The sequence below is a fragment of the Oncorhynchus kisutch genome, linkage group LG11, assembly GCF_002021735.2.
Source record: "Oncorhynchus kisutch isolate 150728-3 linkage group LG11, Okis_V2, whole genome shotgun sequence".
Taxonomy (NCBI): Eukaryota; Metazoa; Chordata; class Actinopteri; order Salmoniformes; family Salmonidae; genus Oncorhynchus; species Oncorhynchus kisutch.
The window spans coordinates 64,006,071-64,030,708 of record NC_034184.2 but is presented as its reverse complement, the minus strand read 5'-3'; the positions used below and the strand labels follow the sequence as shown (position 1 = coordinate 64,030,708).

The 24,638-nt window shown below is 42.0% G+C and overlaps 1 protein-coding gene across 4 annotated transcripts in view; it reads right to left on the bottom strand.

The window, feature by feature from the left end:
• Window positions 1-24,638, bottom strand: part of ralyl (RALY RNA binding protein like) — a 146,385-nt gene that overhangs the window by 70,445 nt on the left and 51,302 nt on the right. For all 4 annotated transcript variants that reach the window (XM_020494654.2, XM_031836089.1, XM_020494653.2 and 1 more), the window contains exon 2: window positions 11,289-11,562. In XM_020494654.2, the coding sequence (XP_020350243.1) occupies window positions 11,289-11,544 (256 nt within the window). In that variant the 5' untranslated portion in view covers window positions 11,545-11,562. The remainder of the gene's footprint in view (window positions 1-11,288; window positions 11,563-24,638) is intronic.

Below are 24,638 nucleotides of genomic sequence, written 5' to 3'. Positions count from 1 at the left end.
GCATGATGGAGCACCTTGTGATAAGGCAAAAGTGTTAACTAAGTGGCTCAGGGAACAAAACATTGATATTTTGAGTCCATGGTCAGGAAACTCCCCAGACCTTAATTCCATTGAGAACTTGTGGTCAATCCTCAAGAGGCGGGTGGACAAACAAAACCCCACAAATTCTGACAAACTCCAAGCATTGTTTATGCAAGAATGGGATGCCATCAGTCAGGATGTGGCCTAGAAGTTAATTGACAGCATGCCAGGGTGGCTTGCAGAGGTCTTGAAAAAGAAGGGTCAACCCTGCAAATATTGATTCGCATCAACTTCATGTAATTGTCAATAAAAGACTTTGACACTTATGAAATACTTGTAATTATACTTCAGTATTCCAGAGTAACTGGACAACTCTGACAAAAATATCTAAAGAAAACTTTGTGGAAATTAATATTTGTGTCATTCTCAAAACTTTTAGCCACGACTGTACTAGGAAATAACACATATGGAATCATGTAGTAACCAAAAAAGTGTTAAACAAATCCAAATATATTTTATATTTGAGATTCTTCAAATAGCCACTTTGCCTTGATGACAGCTTTGCACACTCTTGGCATTCTCTCAACCAGCTTCATGAGGTAGTCACCTGGAATGCATTTCAATTAACAGGTGTGCCTTGTTAAAAGTTCATTTGTGGAATTTCTTTCCTTCTTAATGTGTTTGAGCCATTCAGTTGTGTTGTGACAAGGTAGGGTAGGTATACTGAAGATAGCCCTATTTGGTAAAAGACCAAGTCCATATTATGACAAGAACAGCTCAAATAAGCAAAGAGAAACAACAGTCCATCACTACTTTAAGACAATGCAGAAAATGTCAAGAAAGTTTAAAGTTTATTCAAGTGCAGTCACAAAAACCATCAAGCGCTATGATGAAACTGGCCCTCATGAGGACCGCCACAGGAAAGGAAGACCCAGAGTTACCTCTGCTGCAGAGGATTAGTTAGAGTTACCAGTCTCAGAAATTGTAGCCCAAATAAATGCTTCACAGAGTTCAAGTAACAGACACATCTCAATATCAACTGTTCAGAGGAGACTGCGTGAAATGGGGCCTTCATGGTCAAATTGCTGCAAAAAAAAACACTATTAAAGGACACCAATAATAAGAAGAGACTTGCTTGGGCCAAGAAACACAAGCAATGTTCTTTGGTCTGATGAGTCCAAATTTGAGATTTTTGGTTCCAACTGCCATGTATTTGTGAGACGCAGGGTAGGTGAATAGATCTCCAAATGTGTAATTCCCACAATGGAGGAGGAGGTGTGACGGTGCTTTGCTGGTGACACTGTCTGTGATTTATTTAGAATTCAAGGCACACTTAACCATCTGGATTGTGCTTAGTGGGACTATCATTTCTTTTTATCAGGACAATGAATCAAAACACACCTCCAGGCTGTGTAAGGGCTATTTGACCAAGAAGGAGAGTGATGGAGTGCTGCATCAGATGACCTGACCTCAAACCAACTGAGATGGTTTGGGATGAGTTGGACCGCAGAGTGAAGGAAAAGCAGTGCTCAGCATATGTGGGAACTCCTTGGAAAAGCACTCCAGGTGAAGCTGGTTGAGAGAATGCCAAGAGTGTGTAAAGCTATCATCAAGGCAAAGGGTGGCTACTTTGAATAATCTCAAATATATAATATATATTTTGATTTGATTAACACTTTTTTGGTTACTACTTGATTCCATATGTGCTTTTTCATAGTTTTGATGTCTTCACTATTATTCTACAATGTAGAAAATAGTCAAAATAAATAAAAGCCCTTGAATGAGTAGGTGTGCCCAAACTTTTGACTGGTACTGCATATACAACTAGTTTTAAATTCTATACAGTTGCTGCAGTTAAAAGTGCTGTGGTGTGTAAACAAGGATACTTGTCCATAGAGGGAAACTGGTATGCACCCAATGATGTGTTTGGCTGAGCGTACCACCCTCTGTAGAGCCTTGTGGTCACCAGTGGTGGAGTTGCTGTACCAGGCTGGGATGAAACCCGGCAGTATGGTTTTCGATGGTGCTCTTGTAAAACACTGAGAACACTGTCACTAAAACAAATCTACCTGCAGTAGAGCATAAAGGGAAAGAAAATTAGAGTTGATGTGACTTCTCATTTAATTTTGAGTCAGTATCACATGAACATTTGAAGTGATAATGACTTTTCATTGACTTTGAGTTCAAAATGCCTTTGGGTTTACAGTGTATGAAGGAGAGCGAGAAAAAGATAAAAAGAGAGAGAGAGAGATGTTTAGCTGAGTGGATTCAGCCCTGCTGTGGTCATTGCTGGCCAACAAAGACTCAGAAGCACGCGCACACACAAACACACACACACACCTCTCCATGGGGCTATACAGAAGCACAGCCTGGGCAAAGTGAGATGGATTATAGGCTGCATGTTGGCAGGACAAACACTGCTAATTCTGTGATTAGAAATCTAGGTTCAGGAGGCTGGAAAAGCTGAGCAGTGAATCAGAGTCACAGCACACAGAGCTTTAATAGACCTGCCAAGCCCCCCCTCTCTCTTTCTCTCTCTATTCCTCCCTCTCTCTTTCTCCCTCTCTCTCTCTCTCTCTCTCTCTCTCTCTCTCTCTCTCTCTCAAAGCACACTGTGTGCTGTATCTTCCGAATTATTATCCTATTATATACAGAATAGGATCCCTGTGCAGTTCCCATTTTCTGCTGTATATTCAGCCTTGTGTACGCAGTATCCCGCTGAAGACACACTGCTTTCAGCATTATGGTCACAGTGTTCTTACATGCTGTATATTAAGTGTTATGGTTCTACGTGGAGCTCTTTCAGGTGAATATTCATCATAATAGCTGTATGGAGTAGTGTGATGAGAACACAGCGTATATTCACACACTGTGATCACACTGTGAGTCCACCTCAGTGTGTCAGTGTGTGATTAATGAGAGAGCAGACAGACAGTCAGGGTGCATTTTAATCACCCACAAGGACTCTCTACTACACAGACAAGTTTGTGTGTGCGTGTGTGTGAGAACGAGAGAGAGTTGTTTTGAAATTATCATTCCAGTGAGGTGTCTTAAATTCCTTATTTTTTTGCCTCTGGAGGAGAGCAAAGAGTAGAAACCTCCTTCATGTCCTCCCTCCCTCCCTCCCTCCCTCCCTCCCTCCCTCCCTCCCTCCCGCACACACGCACACACACACACACACGCACACACTACACAGAGTCGAAGCCTCAGAACCAAACGCAGGGACATAAAAGACAGAGAGTGGGTCTTATGGGGTTAGTCCTGGCAAAGCTCAGTCCAGTGGATCAGGAAGGATTGGCCTTTCTAGTTCCATACTTCAATCCCCACGGAACTCCATTCAGTCAGGGGTTGTGCAATGCTGCTTAACTATGGTCCTCACAACTTTGTGAGGGCTATAGGTGAGGGCCACTGTGAAACAGCATTGCACACCCCTGACTGAAACGCCCCCATGTTTCCTTGGCGTAACCTTGAAGATCAAGGGCTCTATTCAATCTGTATCACTGAAGCATTATAGATTGCACAATGGATATGTAAAGGTCATTTCCAACTGAGCCGACATATGCAGCGTTTACCGTCAATGCAGTCTCCGCTAACGTGGGAACATGGCCTTGAAATTTCAATTACGCTGTAACGCTGAACTTCTGCAATACGGATTGAATAGACCCCCAAATCAGAAAATCCTGTGGCTTCTGTTGATTCATGGAAACTATCGTACACCTATGTATCTCGAGTGATCGCCTAATACAGTATCTGCCATCACTGGTTACATACTAGCCTCTGAAGTTTATTCTTAAATCATTTCAAAGCTCCATGCTGTTCTTTTGTTCAGCATCCATAGGGACATTTGGACCTTTTCAGGTTCAACATTTGACTAAATCTGCTGACTATGGTAGTGTGTAAGGTTGTGGGACTGAATGATTTATTTGAATGGAGGAGATGGATAAGCTGCCATTTTATGAAGAGATGGTGTGACCTTTCCTTTCTGTTCCAAAAGCAATGTGGCACAGACAGGTGGGAGAGTGGGATGAAGAAAGATAGCAGGAGAGAAAGAGAGATTACAGAGGCAGACACAGATACTATGTAGAGTTTGGAATAGGCCCTACTGTCATTTCATCCTGCCCCTCCCTCCCTCCCTCCCTCCCTCCCTCCCTCCCTCCCTCCCTCCCTCCCTCCCTCCCTCCCTCCCTCCCTCCCTCCCTCCCTCCCTCCCCCCCTCTCTCCCTCCATCCCTAACTCCCTCATTCCCTCCCTCCCTCCATCCCTAACTCCCTCATTCCCTCCCTCCATCCATCCCTAACTCCATCATTCCCTCCCTCATTCCCTCCCTCCATACATCCCTAACTCCCTCATTCCCTCCCTCCATCCCTAACTCCCTCATTCCCTCCCTCATTCCCTCCCTCCCTCCCTCCATCCATCCCTAACTCCCTCATTCCCTCCCTCCCTCATTCCCTCCCTCATTCCCTCCCTCCCTCCCTCCACCCATCCCTAACTCCCTCATTCCCTCCCTCCCTCCCTCCCTCCATCCCTAACTCCCTCATTCCCTCCCTCCCTCCATCCCTAACTCCCTCATTCCCTCCCTCCCTCCATCCCTAACTCCCTCATTCCCTCCCTCATTCCCTCCCTCCCTCCATCCATCCCTAACTCCCTCATTCCCTCCATCCCTAACTCCCTCATTCCCTCCCTCATTCCCTCTCTCCCTCCCTCCATCCATCCCTAACTCCCTCATTCCCTCCCTCCCTCCATCCCTAACTCCCTCATTCCCTCCCTCCCTCCATCCATCCCTAACTCCCTCATTCCCTCCCTCCCTCCATCCATCCCTAACTCCCTCATTCCCTCCCTCGTTCCCTTCCTTCCTTCCACCCTCCACTCCACTGGTTATTTTCTACGTGTGTTTCTACTTGCCATGCATCATGTTGGCCCAAAATGACGATTGATTGCGGAGTCGCTGCCACTGTAATCCGCTTAGGATGGATTTTGCATCTAAATCACTTTGTTATGTATGTGCCTAACTCTTGCCAATTCCATTTGGAGACACAGCGATAGGTGATCCATCATTCATTACCCTTCACTGTGCTCATTACGGCTGTAATATAATAGCAGAAGCCCCTCTACTGTTCAGGTGAAGTGCACACAAGGTGTGCATACAATATGGGCCACATATTGGCCATTGCACCTTGGGTTAGAGCTTTGGATGGCAGCAGGTGATATAGAGTTACACTGTTAGATGATTGGAGGTTACACAACATCATATCAACATTTATTGTTTGTGATGTGTGAATACATTTCTGTTGGACTCACATTTCTGTTGTTCATTTCTCTCCATAGATTTAAAAGGGGGAAACAGAGTCTCTCTGGAAATGTTTGTACGCTCTCTCTATTTTTCTCCCTTTCTCTTCCTCTCCTCCTCTCTCTATTTGGAGCTGGAGGCTCAGGACTCTTTATACCCGGCCACTCTAACAGCATGTTGTGTTATCCTATCAGTCTTCTCTACCAGTGTCTCCATCTCTCCTTGCCAGCCACACACTCCTGCTGCCACCAGGCTCACAAACACTAAACACAGTTACAACAAACACTACAAGACACAGGGGAGGTACCAAACAATATTTCTGTTCATAATATTCTCTTTACCACCATCAAGATAGAAATGAGTCAATCAATGATTATCATTTTTTTTTCTCCAGAACATCTGCGTACACTGTAAAACCATGAAACATGTGACATCTTTATAACCTAAACGTCAGTGTTTAAAATGTAAATATCAGGCATTTAGATTTGAAAATAAGTGTTATCACATGAATTAAAAATGAAAGTCAACTTTTTCCAAGCAGTTTCCAACCAGGAAAACACTAATGTTTGAACACTAATGACTTTAAACACTCATGTTTACTTTCCCATCGTCCTGTTTAGAGTGTATTTGGTCATTAGAAAATGATGTGACTTCCATGCCTTTTATTTCAGTGTTAGGAACGTCTGTCGCCTACATTTCAACACAACTGAATAGGACATTTGATTCCATAAATCTTTTCAATTGCGTGGTGTTGTTGTTACTCTACTGTGTAGTTATTTCCGTTAATGCAGAACCCAATGGAGTGCTCGAGGGGGTGCGTTAATCAAAATCAAATCAACGTTTATTTGTCACATGCGCCGAATACAACAAGTGTAGACCTTACCGTGAAATGCTTACTTACATGCCCTTAACCAACATTGAAGTTCAAGAAGAGTTAAGAAAATATTTACCAAATAAACTATATGTAGGTAGGGGTGAAGTTACTATGCATAGATAATAAACAGTAAGTAGCAGCAGTGTACAAAACAAATGGAGGGGGGGGGGGGGGTCTATGTAAATAGTCTGGTGGCCATTTGATTAAGTGTTCAGCAGTCTTATGGCTTGGGGGTAGTTAAGGAGCCATTAGGTCCTAGACTTGGCGCTCCGGTACCGCTTGCCATGCGGTAGCAGAGAAAACAGTCTATGACTTGGGTGACTGGAGTTTCTGACAATTTTATCGGCTTTCCTCTGACACCGCCTATTATATAGGTCCTGGATGGCAGGAAGCTTGGCCCCTGTAATGTACTGGGCCATACATACTACCCTCTGTAGCGCTTTACGGTCAGATGCTGAGTAGTTGCCATACCAGGCGGTGATGCAACCGGTCAGGATGCTCTCGATGGTGCAGCTGTAGAACTTTTTGAGGATCTGGGGACCCATGCCAAATATTTTCAGTCTCCTGAGGGGGAAAAGGTTTTGTTGTGTCCTCTTCATGACTGTCTTGGTGTGTTTGGATCATGATAGTTCGTTGGTGATGTGGACCTCAAGGAACGTGAAACTCTCGACCCGCTCCACTACAGCACGTCAATGTTAATGGGGGCCTGTTCGGCCCGCCTTTTCCTGTAGTTCACGATCAGCTCCTTTGTCTTGCTTTGCCTTGTACATGCAGGAACCAATGGGATACTCGAGGGGAGGGGGTGTTCATGGAGGAACCAATGGGATGCTCGAATGGAGGCGTTCCTTCAGATGCAGGAATGCCCCAAATTGCGGGATGCAGTCACGCACTATTGGATTTTTTTGAATAGATTGTTATAATATCTACAGTATACACATTTAATAATTCATTGATCTTATACTACACAAGATAAATAATTGACATTTTATAAACTAATTGAGTTTATCTGTTAAGTCCTTCACCATAGCAGTCATTCTGATTTCAGATTGTTGGCTATTGTCTTTCTGGCTGCATTTTGATAGGAATGAATCATTTCACAAACAATCATATTGTGACATTGAAGTCTGATGAGACTCACGAGCCAAGATTTTCAGACCACAATGTTGTGGATAACTAGGCCATATCTAAAGGCCTTATGCCATGTGTAATATAAAGTCATTAATCATAACCTCTTAATTAAAATGCATTTACTTAAGCAACCACTTGTGAAAGCCCTCAACAAAGTAAGTTATTGAATGCAATAACCATATGTCTGTCACTGACTAACACAATCATGGGTGGGTACCAGACACAGTCACCGGAAATGCATGCTGGGAAATATGCAAATACAGCTTTAAACACCACAGTGTTAAAACAACACCCCACGTGTTTAGTTTTTTAAACCCAAATGCAAATAAACAGTTCTAAACACTGTGACATATTTTTTTATTGAAATTCAAAATGCCTTGACACGTTTAAAAAGCGTTATATTAGAGTGTTTAGTTATGTGTTCAGATCCTAAACATTTGTTTTTACAGTGTATGGAACTCACAGTCGTTATAAAACCTCCTGCTCATTGACCAAACCCTACAATAAGGGAAGATGCTATAGTAGTCAAGAGGGAAAACTAAACCAACTCCAACCTGGTCAGCAAGCTGGGCAGCATCATACAAAATTCATCCAATACCGGTTCACATACCTTTGCACTGAACCTGTCAAGGATATACCGTACAATCTCAATTAAGCTCTCAAGAACTTCCACAATGCAGTAAGTCTTATAACAAACAACACTAGAAACAGGGGAAAACTAAGCTGAGAATGCTACTGGTCAATTTATGGATTCAGTAAGGAAGACATGAAGCAAAAGATCAGCCATCTCAAACATATGACAAATCTATATAAATATAAAATGAGGGCGTATGTTTTGATGAATTATAGATGGAATGCTAATTCAATTTCTTTTCAGGCCTACTTGCAGCAAGAGTCCAGTAAACATCTCTCCAAGACAAAAGCTTTTATTTTCTCTGTCCGTTTTCTATTCTGAGGTTGCAGTGCTGCAGGCAGAAATGTAGGTGCAGCATGTTGTGTCATCCTCAGGACCTCCTGGAGTTCCTCTCGTTGAGCATATGTGGATTTGGACACTGCACTGTGCTGACACGTGGGAAGGGTACACTGCATGCTGGGATGGCTCAGGGCTGCGAGTCAGTCTCTAAAGTTACGTAACCATGGCAGCCCAATGAAGGGTGAGGTAAGGGAACTGTCATCTCAGATGATGCGCTATGGTGGCATGAATGTTAGCTGTCGTTATGGTGCCAACGGGAAACTTCCACACAGCCATCAGCCAAAGGGGAGGAATACTCTAACAACATGAACTGAATGAGAAGGAGAAGGGTAGTGTGGCTGTTAAAATAGGCATCAAATAGCCTGCAAGACATGACAAATGCCATAACCCCTAATGCTAGACAATGTCAATTGACCTTCCAATGCCATAACGCTAGTAGTGGGTTGCAAACTCTCTCCTTTTTGCAAGATTTACAATGGCACATCACACTTATATTACTATTTTCACCATGGTGTTTAGGCCACAAGCAACTGACAGGCTTAACAGCACAATTTCCTTTCATGAGAATTTATGGAGAGGGAGAACAGGTTCAGCAAGTCATCCATTTGGGAGAGCCGGTCCTCGATATATAATTGTACTGCATATTCACAACTCTACACAATGTTATTAAAGCATATCAGTCCAGGAGAATGAGAATGAATATTCATAATTGTCAATCGGGGATGTGTTTCCAAACATTACTCTGCCACATGATTTGTAGATTGAGTGATCATGTCGATGACCTTTGGGAAGTGATGAAAATACCATGCACTACCACTCATAAGGTAGGTAGAAAGAGCAGAGAGCAGTAGAACACAAGAAATGCAGTGTCATCTGCAAAAATCTAATGGAAAATGTCCTGTCACTTTAAAAGTATTCAAGGAGTTTTTAGATTATTTGGTAAGCAATGTATCATGATAACCTTGTGACAAAACGGGTCATCATTAGGGTTGCAAATTTCCTGTAATTCCTGTAGGTTTACTAGAAATCTCAGATAGAAGATTTCCCCAAAATCTGGGAGTAATAAGAAGAAAATCTGGGAATCTTTCAACCGGGATTTCTGGAAAACCTGTGAAATTTGGGAAAGTTAAGAGAAATATGTCATAATGTTGGTCTATATGTAACACCCAAAAAACAACCACATACCGCCGTGTCGGACCCACAGCACTTCAGGTAGTTCCATAAACACACATCAGTATGCCTTAGATTAATCTCTGTCTCCTTCTCTACTAATGGGTCTTCAGTGACAGAATCACCAAAGTAGAGCTAGTGACAGAGTTATTGAACGCTGAATAGCTTCAACATTTGTATTCTGATATGGGGTTTGTAAATAGAAAACAGCCTGAGGCTGTGTGCGTCTTCAGGAAACCGCAAAGCGAGTGGCTTTATGAAAATAAATATTTATATTCAAGTTGCTTATCGTAAAGCAATGTCGGATAGTATAAATATGTAACATCCGGCAGGGCTCTCCAGGACACTCGCCATGACTGCAGAGAGAGAAAGAGGGAGCTTGTCGTAATAGAGGCTTGGCGATGGTATCTATTTCCCTGACTGGATTCCATTAGCCAATGGTTCTGTCTGTTCTGTTTACATTCTGAATGCACAAGTTCAGGCTAACACAGAAACTGCAAGTGAGAGGCCTAAAATACTGAAAGACATTTTCAGTGCATTAGCCATCATCAGTCATCTAGCCAGCTATCACTCATGTAATAACCAACAGACCTGTGTGTTGCTGGAAGATTATATAAGGGGCATGGGAGGATCTCTCTCTCACTCTTTCTCTCTCTCTCTCTCTCTCTCTCTCTCTCTCTCTCTCTCTCTCTCTCTCTCTCTCTCTCTCTCTCACACACACACACTCTCACTCTCTCTCTCTGTCTCTCTCTCGCTTTCTCTCTCTTGCTTCCTCTCTCCACAACACCATCATTTCTCTCCTTTTTATCTTCTACTTTTTCTCTCTCTTTGACACACTCTCACTGCCCTTCATGCAATTACATCTAACCAAATGGGCTAGTTTTAATAGTGGTCTCTTGGCTATACTCTGCATTATGTATAGAGAGCTGATGCTTTGTGCCACAGATTTACATTGCAAAAACAAAACAACTTTTCTGAAAGCAGGTCAATTGGATAATGAGACTGCAGTTAAAGGGTAAGTTATCTGTAGCACCTCCTTGTTAAAAGTAGTGGTCCCAAGAGAGGTCAGGGATTTCAGTTAGACGGTGTACTGCTGCAGCGCATCTGTAATTTATCTTTATGTCTCCTGAGGGAACACACTGAAGAAATTTTAAAAGGTGAGAACCAAAATGGCTGCCGTTTAGAGGCTCACCTACTCAAAATCCATAGATCTAGAGTCACAGAAAGGGTTTTAAATGCAAACCTTGGCACAGCAAAACAACCCTGAAACTAGCATTGCAGTGTGTCAACCAAGGTCATATTCAGTTGAAAGAAAACATTTTTGAAACAGAGTGAACAAAGAGGTAGCTACTGCCTGAATTTTTCCAAAAAGAAAACAAGTCTGTGCTTTCCTTTAGTGGTTTTAGCCACAGGAACTCTTAAAGGAACTTGACGTACTTTAGTGAGCCACATTCTAACTGTGTTGACATACGCTACTACTTAAACTAATGGATTCAGCAGGTCCCCTTTCCCGAGAACAGCACGACATACATACTCTTCAACCTCGAGAACCATGAGAGCATCTAAACAAGCCTAAAAGACGTCTCAGGCATGATGGGTCCCCATGAGGGACATACAGTCCTTTACTCTAAAATAGCACAGTCTATATTAAAACTATTGCTGTGTTCAATGGCAATGAGTACAGATGCATAATGCACTTGAAACCAAATGTCCAAGTTTACCAAGTCATTTCCTGGCTATATGATGGCTAAAAGAGGTCAAAACAATTAACTCAACACTGAAAGAAAATCTGATGCTCACATGAAAAAACAGGGAAAATCAAAATGGCAACTCACCGAGCGGCTGTCCAGCGATGATACGTGCGTTTTCTCCGGCCACGGCGGCGCGAGCATTCCTCTCGCTGATGTACTGGACGAAGGCGAAGCCCTTGTGAACGGAGCAGCCTACGATCCTGCCATACTTGGCGAAGATGACCTCGATGTCGGTCTTCTTGACGATGGCGGTGTTGAGGTTGCCGATGAAGACTCTGGAGTTGAGGGAGCGCGGGTCATTCTTGTTGGTCACGTTGCTGGTCTGAATCTTACCGGTCATCCTCCTCCGGTTGCCCTCCTGGGACACAGACAGATACAAGGAGTAGAGGGCTTTAGAGTCACTAGTTAACCCCAACCCCTTTGCTGAGAGTTGATCTAATGTGAATGGAGAGAAGACAGCATGTTCAACTTTGGTTTATTTTATGCTAGTGCAATGATCAAGTGAGAGTAGCAATAATGAACACCGCAGACAACTAAACCATGTGAGATGACTGCAAAAAGTTTATATCACATATTGAGCATACTAGTGAGCAGTCTCAAATTTGTTTTGAATACATTTTGCACAAGTATTTGAAGTGGTACGTCTATTTTTATAACAGTGTCTCTTTTTGTGTGATGTCAAAATGTCCCCTGAAATGGAGTATGACTTCTGAATGCCGCCCTCACAACCATTTTAAGTGAGCTTGTCATGGCCCTTACATAACATTGTAGCATTGTCAGTTATAAAGATATCATCGGGTTGCACAGAGTCCTTGTGTCAACAGGAATAGGCTTGAAATACACAGATTTGGGCTGTACAGCACTTCATTCAATGCTTCTCGATGTGACAGCCCTGCACCTAGAGCGCAAAACACCATGCTTGTCACTGCTATACCAAGTTCACTAATCTCCTTCAGGGCTGTCTTCAGCATCTCAATGGAATCTCTCAGACTAGCATTCATCGCACTGATTGAGACATTTTACTAGGGAAAAAGGGGATACCTAGTCAGTTACAGAACTGACTGCATTCAACTGAAATGTGTCTTCCGCATTTAAAGCCCAACCCCCTGATGCCTTAATCGACATCCACGTCATCGGCGCCCGGGGAGCAGTTGTTGTAAAGGTTTGCACGACCAATAATGTGACAACTCTTGTGATTTGGGGGACCACATAAGCATTTACCCTGTGTCAAACAAGCAAACTGATGCCACCGTTGTTAATGTCTAAAAGAGTACCATGCTGTATAATTGAATTGACCTTGGAATACAATAACAGAATTAAGTGCAATATTCAGTAACAGAGAAAACAATCACTGATCGTCCTGGTCTCTTGCTTCAGTGTCCCTGAGACAGGAGAAAGGGAGATAAGATCTATTCTGCTTTGAGACCAAATACCTGAATAATGGATCCAATTCTCAGTAAATAGGATTAGTTACCATGGTAACACAGATACTGACTGACGCACGCACACACGCACACATGCACTGTTGCATTGTTGTGAGGTCCCAGAAATATAGGTATTCATTCATTTTCCACCAAGGTGACTTACCAGCTGAAATTTTCCCATTTCCCTCAAAGCTCAGGCAAACACAATGTGTGGTCTGTGGTCTGATAGAAATGTTTTATCTCCCAGAATTTGCACAACGCTACACATTTCACTCTCCTCTCAGTTTATGTAATTTCCTTAATTATAACTTATTTCAGTACACTAATTGACTAATACTTCACCCTTTGTAAGGTTTCATGATCGGTTTATAAATAGGTCAATGGCATTATTTCTAACCCGAATCCCATGGCTAAACATGCATATTTCCCCCCATTTGACAGGCGTGACTATTACTAACCTTCAATAAGACGCAATATTGCCCAAGTCAAATACTACCGATAGAACTGCCCCTGACCATTGAGTGAAGTTTCTCTCCAAAACTAGCTTGTTTTGTACCTGGCCGAGGGAGGAAGCTGTTCAGTCAGCCGCTAAATAGAGAGCAGCCATGTGATTTACAGGGGAGAGATTCTCTGTCAGTCGTCCATTACACCCGAGACTGAGATCACTCTAGTATGGCTGTTCAGCAGCCCACTCGGGAACATAAACACCACTCCTTCATGGCTTTCTCTGACTTGTGATAGTACAGTATATGCGTAAGCCATTACACACTCCGTCTGCACTTCAAAATCATCTACTGTCCTGTGAGTGTTGAATCTAAAGTATCATAGAATGGAGACCCTTTCTTCAATGTGTGTGTGTGTGTTTGTGGGTGTGTACTGTAATATATGTAATATAGACGGTAATTGTAGGTATTATCAACAGTAAAAATCTCTGAAACGTTTAACTTTAGTATAGTGTAAATTATAGTGCATTGGATGAAAAATGCTGTATTTCAAATGGTATTGTAATTATCCCCCACAGAATACAGTACTGTACCATATCTTTGGAGCACCAAAAACCTTTTGACCATTAATTAGTGGGTGCATGGTATTGATGTTTCTGGCTCATTAACCGTTTGTAGGTGTCTTGGAAGAGGCTATATCGGATGGGGCCACAGTGTCTCCTGACCCCTCCTGTCTCAGCCTCCAGTATTTATGCTGCAGTAGTTTATGTGTCGGGGGGCTAGGGTCAGTTTGTTATATCTGGAGTACTTCTCCTGTTTTATCCGGTGTCCTGTGTGAATTTAAGTATGCTCTCTCCAATTCTCTCTCTCGGAGGACCTAAGCCCTAGGACCATGTCTCAGGACTACCTGGCATGATGACTCCTTGCTGTCCCCAGTCCACCTGGCCGTGCTGCTGCTCCAGTTTCAACTGTTCTGCCTGCTGCTATGGAATCCTGACCTGTTCACCGGATGTGCTACCTGTCCCAGACCTGCTGTTTTCAACTCTCTAGAAACAGCAGCAGTGGTAGAGATATTCTTAATGATCGGCTATGAAAAGCCAACTGACATTTTACTCCTGAGGTGCTGACTTGCTGCACCCTCGACAACTACTGTGATTATTATTATTTGACCATGCTGGTCATTTATGAACATTTGAACATCTTGGCCATGTTCTGTTATACTCTTCACCTGGCACAGCCATAAGAGGAATGGCCACCCCTCATAGCCTGGTTCCTCTCTAGGTTTCTTCCTAGATTTTGGCCTTTCTAGGGAGTTTTTCCTAGCCACTGTGCTTCTACACCTGCATTGCTTGCTGTTTGGGGTTTTAGGCTGGGTTTCTGTACAGCACTTTGAGATATCAGCTGATGTACAAAGGGCTATATAAATACATTTGATTTGATATATTTGTTGCACCTGTGAGTAAGAATGTTGTATCAATTGAACTCATATGTGATTATAACGGCCCAACAATTTAGTGGTCATAAACAGTCAAATTATGATTTTCATGAAAATTGATGATATTTGTATGAAACCAGATCAAAGTATGACGACCAAAGTATTTAAAAAATGATTGTTGCTTCTATATTGATACATTTTGATCATTAAGTTACTGGTCCCCTCCCCCATGTCTAACACTTGGATTCAGGATTATTAAGAAGGTAGGTTGACATCCCCTTCACCCTAACTCTCATTTTAATACACCAGTGGTAACATGTTATTCTCTTACCTACTTTAAATAAGTACCGCCTTGTAACCAACATCGGAGAAGGCGTGTTTGCAGAGGGGTGTGGTTTATATATCTACATAGATACTCTACATTGCAAATATATCCTGAACAAAAATACAAACACAACATGTAAAGTGTTGGTCCCATGTTTCATGAGCTGAAATAAAAGATCCCAGAAATGTTCCATACACACAAAAAGCTTATTTCTCTCAAATGTGTTTATATCCCTGTTAGTGAGCATTTCTCCATTGACAAGATAACACCTTTGACAGTGCTGTCAGTCAAGGCAAGCTCATGAATATAAGCTTGTTTGCTTTTGTCAAAAAAAATTGCATTTATATCCAAAACAAATATTATGGGTGATATTTTAGTTGCTTGGAAGGCTATTTTACATGGGAATCAGAGTGACTTTTCGGGAAATTGAAAATGTATAGGGGACAGATTGGAGGGACAGCAAGGCTTAAACCTCAGATGGTTGAGCATTTTGCCATGTCCTTTTGATCTGTTTTGCCCAGTTTGGATTCCTTTGTTAAGGCCTCCAGAAGTGCAATTGACATAAAACATAAAATATTCATTAGTATGCTATAAACGCCTGCTTGCAACAATCCCTTGTAATTACAGTAAAATACTGTGAAATACAAACTCCGTCCCTTAGTGAATTTCATTCATTCATCCATTCACTCCAATTACGGTAGCATTTACTTTTTAAATGGCTAATTCAGTAAATTTGACTGTAATTGTACTGTGTGTCATTACACAGTACCTGCATTGATGAAGTATTTATAATGCAGTTGGCATATTTTACTTGCCACCATGCTGCCTGTGAACTACTGTCAAATTCACAGCAACCCCTGTAATCCTTAAGAGTTTAAGCAGGGGGGATCAATTACCTATATTTAACCCCTGCCTTTGGCACTGCTTACAAATATACTTCCATCATTTTTTTAAAACTGGTACCGGACTATCTTCAGACGAGTCTTGTGAGGCTTTGTGGAGAGCAAAACATCTCGCCTTTCCATAGCGGGGTCATATTAGTGTGTAGCCCAAACTGTTCGGACTCTACAGACAGAAGTTCGTAAAACAAAACGGAGAACAACATCGTGATTGTCTCATCTTTCCATAGAGTGGCCATACTAGTTTTATCGGCCAAACCGCTCAGACATTTTCGTGAGAACAATTTTCAGAATGTCTCATAGTCTGACAAACATCGCTGTGGCTTGGCAACCTTCAACCCCAGATGCGGAAGGCCACCATTAGCGGATGTGGTGGACTGAGATGCAGCCCGTGCAAAAAAAACAGATATCTCTAGTTTAAATAGGCAGATTTTATGGGGATTTTTAAATTATGCTAATTACATTTCCGCGGGGGAGCAGACATCGACTCTAGGCTGAAGTATGTGTTTGACTTGTTTCTGAGCTTGATTACATTGTGAGTCACCTGCTCTTATAGCCTTGATATTTATTGGCAAGCAATAAAAAAATGCTGGTGCAGGTACACACACACACACACACACACACACACACACACACACACACACACACACACACACACACACACACACACACACACACACTCATTTTTTATGAGTTTACTGTTATGATGAGCATCGAAAAGTAATTTAGGCTGGCAACTCTGACACCCAAATGGACGTTGTGGACAGGGAATTAAGAAAGTCCACAAATAAGCGTTGGACCGTTAGATTGCCTCTCAATGTCATCCGATAAATCACGTGGGTAATCACATGTGCCCTCTTCCTCACCACTGCCTCCTCATCACTGTTAGAGTTCCGGTCTTTTTTTCAGCACGGGCCTCTGAATAGATTTCATCTCCACTTTTCCTGTTGCTGTTTACTTTATTTACAGCCTGCATTAAACTGTCCAACCACTTGAGTGACATTGCAATGAAGAGAACATTAGATTACAACTTGGACGTCAAACAATAACTGATTATGTATGGGAAATACTAAATGCTGCGGAAACAGGTACAGCAAAAGATCTAAGAATGACCTAAGCCATTTCAGTGATAAACCCACTATGCAATGTCCTAGTTCCCTGTTCCCAATATCCCCTGCTCATAAGCCTACCAGAAATACTCTCCAACTAATTTCTGCCTCTGAAATAAGGCCATAATGATATTGGTTCTCCAAGAGTTGACTGAAATCCATAACCTTCACCAGCATAATAGACTGATGCAAAAAAAAAAGACTCAGGATGAGAGAGTTGGATGACAAACTGAGCAGGGCAAGTGCTAGGACTGGCAGTGTAATGGATTGTACCAAGGTAGAGAAGGTTCTCAAAAGGGAACCGTTTGAGTTCTGAAGACGTCTGCCTGTGGGTTCCTTAAGCTATTCTCCAGAATTGACTTCCTGTGTAATTTACAACTCTGCCACTGCTCATTTCCCCCTCTGCCACAGTCGCCCTACTCTGACTGTTGCCAAGGCAGCCTGTCATAGTGACAATCCGCCTGAAAAAGCTCAGTCAAACACTCACCTGTTTTCCCTACTGTGACTGGACACTGTGCACAACAAGATCCCTCGATACAGTAAATTACTTCACTCTATTAGTGTAATGAGTATAGACTACCGATATTACATTGTCTCTTGCCTTCCTCATTCTTGCCTTCCTCATTCTACAGCAATGGGTCTAAAGTAACTCAAGGACCATGACATGCAACATGTATAAACCTCACTCAAAGATGTTCAATGGCTTTAGGTTCAGTTTATTCATTGCCTTCTGTGGAATGTGGGACAACATGTCACTATTGTCGGCTGCGATGTCCATGTTGTAGCTAATGTTCAGTGTATGAATTCTGTAACATGACATTACTAAGACTGAGAACACCATTCTTCTTCCAACACAGAACTAAAACCCTTCCCTGCAGGAGTTTTCTCCTCACCTTGAACAAAGGTGTGGTGTGGGACAAGGGGAGGAAAGGGAGCTATAGGAGTTTGTGTTTGGGAGCATTGCAAATACCAAATGGATAACTGTGGAACTCGAAATTGCCTGAAAGGAATCACTTGTCCATGATGGACAGGGAAACACTTTTGCAGTGACTGGATTTAATTGCTTTCCAACGTACGGTCGAGATACACATTATTTACACCAATCTCTCCGAACACAAAGGGGTGCTAATAAAAAAAAAGATCAATCCCTGTCTGGTTGCAGTTCCACTTGATTGGTAAGGCTGGCACGTTCACTCCCCACAAAAAATGCTGGGTTAAAAACATCCCAGTGGGAGGGTAAACAGTGGACAGAACACACGTTGGGTTATTTTTTGACCCAGCCAGTTGGGACACCCGTGAGAGTAAATGTTATTCCGGTTCACCTGTTATTCCGGTTAATCTGTTCTGTTGTATTGTCCATACAATATATGTTAAGGTTGAGCACGGACACTTTTGTAGCTTAATGACACTTGCAGAAGTTGAGTTTCTCAAGTGATTACGTATATATCCCAAAGTTGGGATAATTATTACTTTTAGGATATTTAAACAATCATGTAAATGATTGCGTATTAAAATATATAGTGTGTAAAATAGTGAAGGGGCATTTTAATTTGCGGTATACTAACATAATATGATGAACAGGTCACGGTCAAGGTTGGCCAAAAAGACCTATCTGAAAGGCACGGCCCCATTAGGTCACCACTTCTAAAGACTGATCTACTGGGTCAACCTACTGTAGCATGAAAGTGAATAAAAACCCAACTGATGGTTAAATTAACCCATGTTTGGTAATCCAAAGAATTGGCCTACTGGGGGCGTGGCTTTCAGAAAGTTATTTTCGGTCATTCATGTTCATCATGTTGGTAAGAAGTTGGTAAACTGAAAATAAACACGTTCCTTCTGTTTTTGCACATGAATTATCTTTATATAAATTTCATGACGCTATTATAACATAGTGGTAATTATCCCAACATTAGGACATACATAGGCACTTAAGAAACTCGTACTCTTGCGTAAGCCTTATTAAAACTACAAACGTGTTCGTGCTGAACCTTTACATGTGCTGACAATACAACAGAACTGGATTTACATTTACTCTCATGGGTGGCCAAAAATAAATATGTGAAAGCCACACACTTACTAAGTCACGCCTCCAGTCTTCTGATCTGCCCTGTTGGATCATAGCTTAATAAACCAGCAACAACAACACAATTTAAATAAAAAAATGGGTTGTTTGTGACCCAACTGGCTGAGTCAAAATAAACCAAAGTGTGTTCTGTCCAATATTTACCCAAATTGCATTGTTTTTAACCCAGCATAGGTGTCATTTATCATAATTTGAAACCAACTTCTTCGTAAAAGATGGCTCTCCCATATAGGACATGCAAATCTCCTCGATAGAAGGGAAAATGGAAGAAAAACCCTCTGCACTGGAGACAGACGTTGGGATGAGTGATGATAATGCTTGTAGTCAGCTCAGGGTTTGCCCATGTGTGAAGTCAACAGGTTCCCCTTCTGATGACTTAACCTGAAGATCTCATCCCTCTGTCTACCCCCACTTATTTGACCCCTGTGTATTGCCTCAGGTGATTGGTCAAATCCGTGGGCTCCAGGCCAATCCATTATCTACTGCAAACCTGCCTTGGTCTGCAAAACACTTGCCCCCCAGCTTACCCTTGGACATTGGACATATGTCTAGCTACTACCTCTCTTGGAATATACCAGTGTGAGACAGATGGTATCAATATTGTCAGCCTGTAACAGCAGTGTGAATGTCACCGAGTTCAGTATCTATTTGCATCGATCTGCAGATCTGCGATCTGAGGTACAGCAGAGATATATCAATTGGATTTAAAGGTACCACCAAACATCTCTCAGTTTGTCGGGTCAAAGCAGGCAATCATACACACATGCTTACGGTTGGTAATGCAGTGACTGAGTCTTAGTTGTTTTGGGTGTACTTGATTTCAAGGGATGCTCTTCTTCCCTCGTTAGAATCTATGTCATGATTAGAACTCTTAGTACCAGGTGCAACTGAAAGTGCTTTTAATGGGAAGAAATTAGCATTTGCTTATGTTGCACTCTGCAGGGGAAGTAAAACAGTGTCTCAACTCTTCATTAGTACAGATAATCACCGGTCCAACTATTATTAGTGGCTCCTTCAACAAGCAAAGTTTTGAATCATAAATATACAGAGTACATTTTGGTTATCAAAGGTATGCTTCTATCAGAACTGATACCATGTGATGGTGAAACATTCTTTGGCACCGATGAGTGGGGTTTAAGGACAATTAGCATTTGAGGGAACACATTATTGTTTCATCAATAACACTTTTTGAAATATATTCACTAAAAAGTCTTGGCGGTTGTCCGAGACATATTTGCTTGGTGGAAATCAAAACATTTGACTACAAAGAGTCTGAAAGTGCTCTGAAAGTGCTTTAAGTGCTGAAATGCCTGTCTTTATCAGCATGATGACAGTCCATTATGTGTCTCTCAAGGCTTGCCTGAGACAGCCTGAGTCTGATTGGAAGGATGAAGAAATGAAAATCATTTGCAAATGGACAAAATACTCAGACAAACACAAAAGGCAACATTCCCAACTGAGTTAGTGACCGGAAGTGACCATCTCCCAGAACTGAGAATTGTGCCGCATTTTCAATTTACTGACCCTTTAAGTTTTATGTGTGTCTGCAGTGTACCATTATAAAAATATCCAACTACTGTACATTATCTCTACTCTGTATTAGATTCTCCCTATCTGTTCTCCAATGGTGCTATGTTGACAGCATGTGAAACATCAGTAGTCTTGACTTGACCCATGAGTAAGGAATCTCCTCATCCACCAGACCACCACCCACTTTCCTTCCCTGCAGTACTCCTCTCATCTCTGACACCACAGTGACGCCATGTTGGTAGTTCTGCGTCTCAACCTCTTTTTTTCTACAGTGCATATTTCTCATGCAGAAGTAATGCACGATGAGGTAGACAGGGAGCGCACACAGACCTGCTTCTGATTTTTCCTCCCCTGTTCTCACTCAGAAAAACACAGCTGCGAAGTAGCCCTGAGGTATGTATATGTGTGCTTGTGTGTGTCTGTCTGTGTGTGTGTGTGTGTGCGCAAGTATGCGTGCATGTGTGTGTATGTCATAACGATGCCTCAAACGATTTGCCTTCCACAGTATGTGCATATACAGTAGAGAACTATCTACTAAGACTAGCCACACAATTCGGTTTGATTTGATGCGTACCTCTGCTACAAACTCAAGGTTAGATTCTTGTAGAATTACTGAACCTCTCTGGCCCTCAAGCTCATCTGCGTTCCCCTGCAATTTCTCTGCCTCACCATGCTTTTCTCATGATCGACATATATCCATAGCACAGACAGAAGAGCCTGTCAGTTTGTGCATCTTTTTTATTGGCTTGTAATTTCATCATTAACATATTGTACTCTGTTTAAGGTTGATGCAAGGTGCACTCTTAGAAAAAAAAGGTGCTATCTAGAACCTAAAAGGGTTCTTTTGGCTGTCACATAGGGAAACCCTTTGAAGAACCCTTTTTGGTTCCATGTAGAACTTGTTTGGTTCCAGGTAGAACTCTTTTGGTTCAAGGTAGAACCTTTTGTGGTTCCATGTAGAACCTTTCCCACAAAGGGTTTTTACATGGAATCCAAAAAGGTTCTACCTAGAACCAAAAAGGGTTCTACCTGGAGAAATTTAGAGGCTTCCACACATTCAGATTAGAGGCTTCCACACATTCCTAGCTTATTCTGGACCATAGTCCCCCCACAATTTAGGAAGACCCTGACAAGAAAGTGTGCAGTTTGTCAAAAAGTACATAACATTAGTTACAGTATCATGTTACCCTTTATTATGCATAAAAGGGCTTGTATAATCCTTTGTGTAACATAAATTCAAGATACCCAATATCAACTTCAAAGAATCTCCCAGAATTCAATGACAGCTTTTAATCTTCTCTGGGACTCACTGAAATTTCTCCAGTTCTGTTTTAAGGACGACAGGACATACCCACCAGCTGTGTTTTGCTGGGACAGACGTCCTTCTCGGTGCCATTGAAGTGTGTTTGGAGTGAGGCTGATAAAACAGAGAAGACTAATTGAGACAGAGACTGCCCCTAGCCTGCATTCTTTGCCCTTCTGTTGACTGAAGACACTTTGGTAATTACAGCTGCCAGAACACACCAATCAGTCGAACGATTGTGCAATCACAGGTTAAGTGCTACCATTAAGGGGGATTCTAGGATATCTAGCTGTCATTAACGCCCCTGCAATATCTTATATTCATAATCATAATTGAACACTTTGGCTACATCATGTTGTCCAGACACGAGGATGACCCCATGAATTGTCAAGGACAATCTTAATCTCATCTTTACTGTAACTATGTTCCTGCAGCTTTTTCCATCTTTTTCTTTGAGACTGATTTCTTGCAAAAAGTCGACAGTTTCTTACACTGTATGTACCTGGTGAATCAATATCCTTCCCCATTTCCGCTGTAAAAAGACTGGTGATTTTTATTTCCTATTTTGCTTTGTTCTGTTTGGGGAGGACTGATGTTTTTGTCTTTTTGGAGCCATGCAGTGAGGTTACAGAGATGAACAAGAAGCTTAACTGACAACTGCATGTTGATGGATCTGTCTGTCAGACAGGCTTAGGTCCTTTCCCTCTGAGATTATGTGATCTATTAGAAGTCTGAGAAAACACATCAACCATCAACAATTTGACTAACAGCATGTCTGAAAACCATATCGCCTCCGGCTCTAATTTTCACTGTTTATTTGAGTTCAATCACTTGGTCTCCTATAAGCTTAATGTGTAGGCTAACTAGTGAATATTAGAACATTGGGCAATGCAGATAAAGGGATAACCACCCATATACCAGTTTTAGGTTTGGGGAGGAAGGTGTAACATGTATTCTCCTCTGGGCTAGAAAGAGTTGTCCAACCAGAGCCTTGTTGTCAAATAATTCATGTGAGACATGCAAGTCCTCCAGGTGGGGAAGTCAGACAAAGAAATCGATTCCACCCAATCATTTACCAGTCTGAACCGGAACAAACACATTAACTCTCTATGAACCAAGATGCCATAGTTTGACTCCAAGGAGAGTGCTATGTCAAAACGCAGTCAATTCTAAGAAAGGGAACATTTGTAGATACCTATCCCTGTAGGTAGATACATATCCCCATTGCTGGCTGAATGGTTCAACTTAAAACATGCTTCAGGCTGAGAAGTAAATTGTCTCCGAGAGGTAAATTATATGTTCAACTGCATTATTTAATTGGGTGCCAGTGCATGGTGTCTATATTAAGCATGGTTCACGCCCTCACCCTCTCCTGGCAGAATCCTCATTACTCCCATTCATAGCACTCTCCTTTAATTGCACAGTGTTTGTAATGGAGAAAGCCCAAATAAAGGGTCCTCCATATTTGATGGCTCCTCCATCCACTGTGTATGAATCTTTCAGCAGAGGTGCACTTGATGTCTGCAGCCCATTGAATTATTCAAGTCTGGGGAAGCACTCCATAAGAGGAATGACGAAGAGGCAAAATCAGATAGGGTTAATGAGAGAGACCGTCATGCTAAATATGTCTCTCCATATTAGCCACAATCTTTCTCTCTTTTTTCTTCCTATCTTTTTTTCTTCATCTCCTTTCTGGTGCTATTCTGGAAAAATTGCCCTTTATGCCCCACTGTTTTCTTAACCTTCTATTGCACATCATTGCCCTCAGGCAAGACAAAACCTTTTTGCCCCTGACATCCGCCCATATAAATAATTAAAAAATCCTACACATGACAATATGTGATGACATGTCTGTAAATAATCCAATGAGGTGCAGAAGTTGGTATGATGTATAAATTGGGGGAGGGACATTATTTCAGGAAGCAGAGTGACCTGAGCGCATGGCGTGAGAGATGGGTAAGATACATTTCATTCTTTTGCATTTTTAAATAGATAACTTTGTTAGGTGCCTCCTAAGAAGAGGTCAGGAGCAGGAGAGCAAGGAATTCCAGTTGGCACAGTCGTTTATTATAAGTCCCAACCCACTGTCAACAGGCGGGGAAAATCCCGAAACACACGAAGGAGAAACCTCTACTCCTAACACAGTACCAACGGTACAACGACTGTGAGGGAAAAAAACCTGTGGCGCAAACAAGCACCCATAACAGAGCTAACACAGCAAAAATAATCCTGCACAAAGACTAGCAGGCAGCGGAGGTTAATAAACCCACCGAAATGAACTAATCAGACACAGGTGATAACAACAACAGACAGACACAAACGAAAAGGAAAAATGGATCGGTGGCAGCTAGTAGGCCGGTGACGACGACCGATGAGAACCGCCCGAACAGGGAGAGGAGCCACCTTCGGTGGAAGTTGTGACAAACTTCACAATAAAACACTTGTCTAGGAACCACTAAATAAGGATTTTTGATAGGTTTTGAACATGGATTGTTTTTATATATATTTTATTTAAAAAAAATGTTTTGCCTTGGGGCATTTTGCTGTTATGCTACTTTTTTGGTTGCCTTGGGGCAACAATGTACAGTTAGGCTACTTTTCAGGGCAATATCAGGATCAATGAATGACATGTAATTTAATGTAAAATGATGGCCTTGGTCAATGTTTTGAGCCTAACTGAGCAGTAAGGATCACAGACTATGATAGTGAGGACAGTGAGCTGAGGACAGCGAGGAAGAATGGACCCCAGAATCAGGTTTGAGAGGCAATGAAATACTAGTTTACGCCCAACTTGCATTTTCTTACAAAAATAGTGCTTGTTTCTATTATGTTGCACTTAATAAATGTTCTGAAAATATTGGATATTCATTTTGTGTTTTA